The following is a 10,308-nucleotide window of genomic DNA, read 5'->3' as shown; positions in this document are numbered from 1 at the left end:
CTTTGTTTTTATACTTAAACAGGGATGATATTATCATTATTTAAGAGCACACTGTTTGGGGGTTTTTTCAGTCTGCATGTTAATTCAATTGAGGAGACACATATATATTGTATGGATGAATACACGTTAGAGATGGTTTTTTATATTTGATGAAATACATGTTGTTTAACTGAGTTAGTTGTTTTGTAATGAATATATCATCGAAGTGATGAAATTATTTTATATTATTTATAACAGATTGTTTAGTTAACAAAAAGATGATTATATTTAATTATTTATTTTGACAACTTGAATACGTTATCCAATAGCCTAATTTTCTTATCATCCAAATCAGATACATCATTCTTTCTCATAGAGGTAGAAACTTGCACATTCCCCCTGTGCAACTATATGTGATTACGTGCTATGGGTTGTAACTTGCCTATGGCACATGGTTTTTCAAGTCGCTCGGATAATCGATGATCGGCAGATATGTGTACATGACAAGACAAATACTGCCCAAATTACTTTAGTTATGGGAGACAGGAAAACTCTACCAAACAGGCTGACATAACCCAAAGTAGGACTTGGGTTACCTGCCCAATAAGTTATATTGAGGATTACGACCCAAATGTTAATTACCGGTTCAATTTATCTTCACAAGCAATCAAATTACTATATGCGGCTGAAGGTGTGATTTATTTTACCATTGAGCTTATGATATTTGTGAAAAAAAAAAAAAACATTATTTCATGAGAAACAAAATATGCATTGTCCATATTACTTTTTAAAGAAATATTTTATTATAATTATCAACATAAATAAATAATTTTTTATTTCACCTTTATCTCTATTTTCTTTTAATCTGAACTACTAAAATGAATAAGTGAGTCTCTCTTTTACCAAAGATGAATGAATGAATGAATGTATGCAAATGCAACTTCTAGAGGTGGTGTATTCCAGGTCCCCCCCCGCACATTCGGAAACTATTCCAGCCTCCCTCAGATGGAACCTGAGCTGCCTTTAACTCGGTAAACCCACGACCGAGTCAGTCAGTCAAGGAGGCCCACACACGTGGAAAGAATTAATAGAACCAACAACCAAAAGTTGATGTTTCAATGCAAATTGGGGAATAGAATCAATCTCAATAAGTCAATAGAAGCAATTGAACGCAGTGATTGAAATTACTTCAACTTTCTTTATTAATTATTCAAATAAAATAAATGCCGGTTGAAGAGAATCCGGCACTTTGGGAGGATTACCGATTTTGCAAATTAATAAGATTTTAAGTTGCATTCTTTTTTATATATAATATATTATTATATAAATAAATAATTTTAAAATAAAAATAAAATAATATCTAATTATATGATAACGTCTTTTATATATATATATATTATATTAAAAAAATTGTGTATACAGAGAGCTGCTTTTTTACATGAAGACAGCTTTGGGTGGCATTTCATGTGAACCGTTTGTGATAACATGTTCTAAACCCTACGGTATCACCTGCTCCTCCATTGTCCAGTGAGTGTCTGAAAATTTTCCATACTTGGTAATTCTATTTCATACATAATACGTATGTTAAGTATGAAATTAGATATCAAATATTAAATTTTAATTATGTAATTAGATGATTTTAAATTAGGTATAAAATAATAATAAATTATATAATAATATATTATTATTACACCAAAATTGGTATAATATGGATTTACTAAATCAATGTGTATACTTATTGAGTAGCAATTATGATGTTATTCACAAATTATATAATATCATATCCTCGTTAGTACTCAACATAAATTGATATATACATGTAACATTGCACTTAAAAGGAATACCAAAAAAGTTAAGTTTTAATATATGATTAAATAATTTAAAATTAAAAATAAAATAATATTGAATCAAATATAGATATATTACCTTTATTATTCAGATTTATATTCATTATAACTGTATTAATATTTTAATAAAAAATATGTGTATACATATAATATATTTTTATAATTTTAAAATAATATTAAGATATTCTCAATTATAATATTATATAAATATATATTCATTTACACGTACAAAAGTGTGAATGTATATAATCGCTCAGGGTATTCACACAAGCCTAATTCAAATAAATTATATTCAATGGCATACCAACGGCCAGGTTAAAGTCAAAATGTCAACAAACTCAAGAAAAATCTCCCTAGTGCTGCATTTGAACGCGAATGATTAAAAAGAAAGAGGGGTCGGCCTCTGGCAGGCTGAGCTGACAAAAATATTAGGGAAGTTTCGTTTTAGACCCCACAATCACAAACGCGTAAGAAAACTAGTATAAATTCTCTTCATCCTCAACTCATCTCCCACTTTCAATTCATTCTCCATCATTCAAGCAGCATATGTCTCATAGGCCCATCGTTCCTCATTCTTCTTCCATCGCTTTTGGCCTCCACTCCCATCTCCTGGTCTCCAGTGAGATGAACCCTAATTCTAACTGGTAATTCATCATCTTCTTTAACGTTTTTATTCACTCTAATTCATCGCCCACCTCTCCTTCGTTCCTTTCTTTGGATTTATTTCTTCCAACAAATAATGGGTCTCAAAGGATTTGTGGAAGGCGGTATCGCTTCTATTGTCGCCGGCTGTTCGACTCATCCACTCGATCTCCTCAAAGTCCGCATGCAGCTTCAGGGTGAAGCCCACGCGCCCACACAAGCGGTTCAATCTCTCCGCCCCGCTCTCGCCTTCCATACCACCACCGCCGTCTCTGCCGTTCACGTCCCACCACCACGTGTTGGTCTCATCACGGTCGGCGTCCGTCTCGTCGAACAAGAAGGACTTGCAGCTCTTTTTTCCGGCGTCTCCGCCACCGTTCTCCGTCAGTCTCTATACTCCACCACCCGGATGGGCCTTTACGATATTCTCAAAAAGAAATGGACAGACCCCGAAACCCGAAGCATGCCTCTCGCGAGCAAAATCCTCGCTGGTTTAATCGCCGGGGGAATCGGAGCCGCTGTTGGGAACCCTGCTGATGTGGCAATGGTTCGTATGCAGGCCGACGGTAGACTTCCTCCGGCTCAGCGTCGGAACTACAAGAGCGTGGTGGACGCCATCACGAGAATGGCAAAACAGGAGGGCCTGGCGAGCCTGTGGCGCGGCTCATCCCTTACGGTGAATCGCGCCATGTTAGTTACAGCGTCACAGTTAGCTTCGTACGATCAGATCAAAGAAATAATCTTGGAGAAAGGCCTGATGCGTGATGGGCTGGGGACGCACGTGACAGCGAGTTTCGCAGCGGGGTTCGTGGCGGCGGTGGCGTCAAACCCGGTGGATGTGATAAAGACAAGGGTGATGAACATGAAGGTGGAGCCGGGGATGGCGCCGCCGTACAAGGGGGCGATAGATTGTGCGATGAAGACAGTAAAAGCGGAGGGGCCGATGGCTCTGTATAAAGGTTTTATTCCGACGATATCGAGACAAGGGCCGTTTACGGTCGTCCTGTTTGTTACGCTAGAACAAGTCAGGAAATTGCTCAAGGATTTCTAAAGAAGAAGAAGATGATGATGATGAAAATTATATTATTGTGTTTTTTTACTTTTTAATTTGATATGGGGAACTAAAGTTCCAGATGTATGCTTCATTTTTATTCTCGTGGCGTTAAAATAAAATAAAACAAAATTTGTTCGATTATATGATAAAAGTTGGAGTTGGCCTTTCTGTTGACGCGGAGACACAACATGCGCTGCACTTGTAATCCAAAATCAATGACGTCCATAAGTCAACCATGTTAGGTCTCCCGTCTACACATCTTATTAATTTGGTCTAATAAATTCAAATTGAATGCCGCGGCCAATTTGTTTATCTTTATGAATATATATATATATATATATATATATATATATATATATATATATATTTTATGTTTTTAATTGAATTTTAAAGTTACTCTTTACATGTGTTTTCTTAAAAACAACTTTTCTCGTCAATTTAAACTATTTCTTTTTAATGTCCTCCACATTTAAGTATAGCCTTTATAGGTGTTAAATGAGCTGATTTTGGGTATTCCTCCCTCCCAATTTATGTCAATTAAAACCATGTGTATCAAATTTCAAGTTATCAAATATGAATGAATTATAATTTTGGTATATCATTCTTTCTAAATGATACATGAATTTATACAAGTGTTAAATATTAAATGAGGAAATAGAAATCAAAATAATAAATATACAATAATGTAAAATAGGAAGCTACATATTATGATATATTCTAACATAGAGAACTATATATCTAAAATTTATTTTAGCATCCCCTCAAACTCAAATAAGCAAAAAATTTGTCAAATTGAGTTTATAATGCAAGTCATGAATTGTCAACATGGGTCTTGGTGAATACGTCTGATATTTGATCAATAGAAAGAATGGAAGTGAGATCAAGAATATCATTTACAAGATAATGACGAATAAAATGACAATTAATATCAATATACTTAGTACGCTCATGAAAAACATTTTTGTGAGCTATTCGAATGACACTTTAATTGTCATAATAGATGTTTGCAACATTTGATTAAGAGACCACATGTCTTATAATAATCATCGTAACCAAACGAGTTTAAAAGTAATGTCTGCAAGTGTTTTATATTATGCTCTGTACTTAATCAAAAAACTATTGTTTGCTTCTTACTGTACTAAGAGATAAGAGAATCTGTTAGAAAGAAACAATATCTAATGGTAGAACGTCTATTTATGGGATAACATGCCCAAACAACATCAAAATATGCATGTAATGCAAGTGAAGACTAGTCAGAAAAATGAAAACCATGAAACAAGGTGTTTTTGATATATCATAGGATACAAAGCACTATTATATAATAAGTAGTATGAGGAGCAATCGTGAATTGACTAATGATATGACCAAAGTATGTTATGTCTGGTAGAGTGGTTGTTACATATATAAGGCTACCAACCAATTGTCAATATAAAGTAGGATAAGCCAAAATGGTTCCCTCCATAGGTAAAAATTTAACATTGGTCTCAAGTAGAGTGGTGATCGTTTTATTATCTATCAAGCTAGCATAAGACAAAAGATCAATGACATATTTGGCTTGAGATAATTAGTAGTCAAAACTATCAGAAGAAACCTTTAACCCAAGAAAGTAACTTAAATGCCCAAGATCATTCATTTCAAATTGTTTATTGAAAGATTGTTTCAATTTAGTAATACCTTGTAGATTGTCTTTAGTAATGATCATATCATCTATATATAATAATAAAATAATATATCCCTTTTTAGTTCTACAGGTAAAGAGAGCATTATCATAAGAGCTAGAAAATAAGCCAAATTAGTTAATGGTGGAGTTGAATTTTGTAAACCACGCTCTAGAGCTTGTTTGAGTCCGTACAAGGCCTTCCAAAGATGATAGACCTCGTTGGGTGGATGATTATACTTAGGTGGGCAAAACATATAAACTTCTTTAGAAAGATCCTCATTCAAAAATACATTTTTCACATTCATTTGAAAAAGTTGCCACATATTGACAATTGCAACAACTATGAGACATCGAATAGAAGTGAGCTGAGCAATTAGAGCAAAAGTCTCCTCATAATATCATATTCTTGAGTATATCTCTTTGCCATTAGTCGAGCTTTATAGCGCTCTATGGAACCATCGACACAAATTTTAATTTTGTAAACATATTTGCATCACACAATAGTTTTACCAAGTGGTAAGTCAACCAAGTCCTAAATGTGTGTCTTTGCTAAGGGTTGCAATTCTTTTTCATTACTTGCTACCAACAAGGATTAGTACTAGCTTCTTTATAAGAGGAAGACTCACACAAAAAAAGAATGACAGAATAACAATGATAATCACAAAGGTAAGATGGTGGTTGTAACACTCACAGATATGTTCAAAAATTTTTCATCTTTTGCCTCTTATTGTACTTGTTGTGTTGTGTTGTGTCTTTGTGATTTTGAATGTGTACAACCATGTAAGAAAGTTCATACACTTGTTTGTGTGTTTGCAAGAGGAAAATGGTTATTGTATATAAGGTGCATAAAAATAGCTAAGTATAAAAGGAAAACATGCCCATGCATGAGGGAGTACATCCCTGTGTGTGTTCAATAATTTGGAATTATGGATAAGAAGCAATTTAATGGTGGTTTCAAAAAGTTGTCATTAATGGGCAACAACTTACATGCCCATGTGTATAGTGACACATGACCGTGTGTCATGCATTTTGGCAAAAATAAAAGAATGCAGGTTTGTTTGACTCATTATCTCATATCATATTTTTGGAATGTAAAAAGCGAGTTTGAGAGAAATTAGAGGGAAGTGAGACCTTATTGAAGAAGTGAAGGAATCGTTGGAAGTTTTTCAAGCCACGTGAAGATTGCTTTTCGTCAGAAGTGAGGTAGCTAATGTGATCTTTGAATTCGTTGCTTGGTTTTGAAATATGTCAGTTGTAATCTATACATTTCGTGACATATGACATACTAATCATGGTAAATGGACTGCTAAATTATTGTTTGAACTTGAGACATTCTTAAGATATGTTCACAAATTGTATTCCTTGATCCAATTTTGGGTTTGTTCTAAAGATGGTATTGGATTATATCGATGAGTGAAATATTGCTTTGTGAATGGTTTATAATGCTTAGACTTTGTTATGATGTGCATAGTGTAGCAAAGGTTTAATTAAATTTAACTATAGCTAGATTGATAATTGAGCAATTGAGCCTCAATTTTAATTCTATAAATGTAAACATGAATTGGATATTATTTATGTTATTTGAGTTTTTGATTTTATTTATGCACTTTGCTTCTGCGATTGTGGCTTTTAGATGTTTAATATTTTGTGGACAATATGGATTTGGTTATTTGTAATAATAAGGTATTTTTGGTAAATTATTATATATACTTTTTTGCACATAGTATGGATGTAAATATTAATCATACATTTAATTATGTTGTTTATTGGGGGGTGGGGAAGTTTTAATTTAGCTTGTCTTTCCAAGTTCATATTTCAAGTAGGGACATGCATCTATAGAAGGGTGTTACACACTAATTCTATTATCACATCCATTGTGAACACTTTAACTTTTTTTTATTTCAATTTCCAAAACTCTACACCAATGCAACCTGGATAACTCTTATCTGTATTCCACAATCCTCTTATATATAGGGGAACAATAGACTTTGATTGCTTGAAGAACTTCATACCAAAGTTCAGCTCAAAATCATCGAAAAACATAACCATAAATTTGTACTCTTGTTCCTAATCACCAACTCTCAATGATGCGACTAATTTCCTTTTGGATCAGTTAAGGTCTGGAATTGATAACCTAACCCTTTCAAAGCTCTTCAAGACAATTAATCCAAGCCTCCTGATAAAGATAGTTTAATACAAGTTATTATTTTCTCTCTCTATATATACATGAAGCTAAATATTTTAATTTATCAAAACTATCCATTCATAAATCAACAAAGTGATTCACAGTTTACAACATAACAAAATATCTAAGAAAAAGGAATGGTCATTCCACTTACTTGGACTTTGTTGCTTGAAGTTTTGCTATTGAGAATCTACTTCACTTCTTGCTTCTTCAATCTTTGCTAGAAATTAACTCTCCATCGATTACTCTCTCTCCCTTTTGGATAAGAATAGAATAAGTGAAGTAATGTTAAATTGAATATGGGATGAAATATTCGTGATTCACTAATAATGTTCCTTTTTAAATAACTTTCTTGTAATGTCATGTATAAGGGTGCATACTTGATATGAATGACCGTACGTCACTTTAAAATATCCAATATGGCACATTATCCATCCAGTTGACATGGAACATAATGTACAAGTGTACATCCTCCATAAACTACCATACATCTTTAAAATACTCAATACTTATTTCATTTTAATTCTAGCTTATTCATATAAATACATATAATCATAAAAAAACATGAAAAAGGATTGAAATGGCCTTGAGATGTTCATGTAGGTGTTACATTATACTTTACATTGGTATTTTTCTTAATAGTGTTTACGGATAGTAACTAAATTATCCATAACCACAATGTTGTTGACAAATCCCGTATGTTTTGTCTTCTCAATTCAATTTGTGCCTACGATCATAAACTTAAAATGAAGTTTAAGAGTTTGTCATTCTCCGACATGTTTTTTAGGTCCAAAATCAATGAACTGAACTACTCCACATATTCTTGCACATTGGTTGTTTAATTCCTTCCTTATCACATCCCAAGTCCTGATATGTGACTTACCCGCACTCATGTCATCTTTCAACCAAGTACACCACAACAATTTGATATAGCTTGTAAGAAATAAGCTAAAAGCAATGACTTGCTCCTCTTCCAACATACGTGTAGCAACAAAATAACACCTCATATCCCATGGAAAGTTATCCAACTCCTTAACATGCCAGCATCCACCAAAAGACTTGGCCTTAAGGATCTTGTGTTTCAAAGTTAGTGCCATTAAACAGTAAAATGTTATTCCAATTGACATATATATAGTAGAAGCATACTGAAAATATGTAGAACAAAACAAAACTCAAAATTAATCATGCCATGCATTGATAATATAGACAAACCTAAAAATATTGTCACACAAAATCAATTTAAGAAACAAGACTACCTAGAACATCATTGACATCATATATATACGTATTTGTGTAGTCAATAGTAGGTACGTATAATATTGTTCAATTTTTGGATAAAAATATCAACGTAATCTTTAATTTGAGATAAATTAATTTTAGTTTTTGGATAAATATATAAACATTCCTAACAATAATATGTCTTCATTTGAGCCAATTATTGCCAACAATATAATAAAATTTATTAAAATATTTATAGCTCAAGGGTAACATTTACACGAAAAAACAATTTTTCCTTAGTCCAATTATTATTTATATAATAGTATCTCACATGTCTAACATTTATGCAAAAAAATAATATTCCTTTAAGTCGATTATTATTTGTTAGAAATTTAAACATGTCAAATTTAATTATGTAAATCATGAAATTATAAAGATTGACGTACCTAGATTTTGATTTTGTTTGTTAGATGATTTGTATGCATTATAAGGATTCGACATTAGTCATTTCTACAACACATTTGCCCTAGTACTTCTTTTTGATTGCATCATTATGGGAGACCTTAAAATTTTTCTGTGTTTATTGCATATGGTAGGGAGAAGAAGCAAAATAAAAAATAAATGTTGTGCATCCTTATGAGAAAGCAAATTTTGGACAAATATATAACAATCTAACTGTTATCCAACTCTCCTCTAATTGCCTTTTGATAGTTTAATATATCCAGGTTAGGTTGATCTATGTTAAGTAGACTTAAATCCAATATCTCCCACTCACACATGATTGGAGATCCAATCCAAAAGTTTAGACACTGAAATCCCATAAAATAGTATGTTTCATACTTGCAAATGCATTGTATAACCTCGGAAGCAACTTGTACTTGTGAACTGCTTACCATACATATTTCAAGAATAACATAGTCATTTCAACCTATAAAAAAATATATATATAAGGGATTGTTAGTCTCGCTATACCTCAAACTTACTCAATAATATTAGCTCCCTTTAAGCCTTCAATTATTATTATATTATTTTTCTATGTATCCATGATCGAGTCCATTCTCTCTTACAAGGGACAAAAGTGGTTGACCAATGGACAAACATAATATATATATATATATATATATATATATATATATATATATAAAACTCTTTCTCTTCTACTTTAAATTCTCAATTTAAACTTGACTATTTTTCTACTCATGTTTTATAGATCAAATCGTGTATACTCATAGATGTCAAGTTGAGATAACAAACACTAAGAATAAATAACAAATAATAGCAAAAAGTCTAAGGGTGTCAAAATGAGGTGAACCTCATAAAGTCTCACACAGTGAGGGAGTAGAGATACATCCTCCCATTATTTCTATTGGTCAACTTACTTATGTACATAGGGTATGAAACATGTGCTAGAGTATGTATACTTCATAAATGTTATTACTTCAACACAATATATATCTTAGTTTTGTCCTTATCCCCAACACTTAACTTAAGTTCTTAATTATCTTCACATTTGTAAGTATTTATACTTATTAAAAACTCATATCTAACATTCACAAGTTATTTAGAAATGGGTAATCCAAATTGGTTATTTTCAAATTTATTTATCTATGATCTCATCTTGATTGATCATCAAGGCAATATTTCAACTCTGACAATACATTTCTTTAGAAATTTGTCTCTTATTAGCATGCTCTCTCAGTATCACCTTTATCAAGAATTATGT

At 32.3% G+C, this 10,308-nt stretch overlaps 1 protein-coding gene across 1 annotated transcript; it reads left to right on the top strand.

The window, feature by feature from the left end:
- Positions 1–2,327: 2,327 nt before the first annotated feature.
- Positions 2,328–3,663, top strand: LOC123228395 (mitochondrial uncoupling protein 5). Its single transcript, XM_044653787.1, has one exon. The coding sequence runs from the start codon at positions 2,566–2,568 to the stop codon at positions 3,517–3,519; it is 954 nt and encodes a 317-aa protein (XP_044509722.1). The 5' UTR covers positions 2,328–2,565; the 3' UTR covers positions 3,520–3,663.
- Positions 3,664–10,308: the final 6,645 nt, after the last annotated feature.

Source organism: Mangifera indica, chromosome 1, assembly GCF_011075055.1.
Source record: "Mangifera indica cultivar Alphonso chromosome 1, CATAS_Mindica_2.1, whole genome shotgun sequence".
Classification (NCBI taxonomy): domain Eukaryota; kingdom Viridiplantae; phylum Streptophyta; class Magnoliopsida; order Sapindales; family Anacardiaceae; genus Mangifera; species Mangifera indica.
This window is presented reverse-complemented; position numbering and strand designations above follow the sequence as displayed.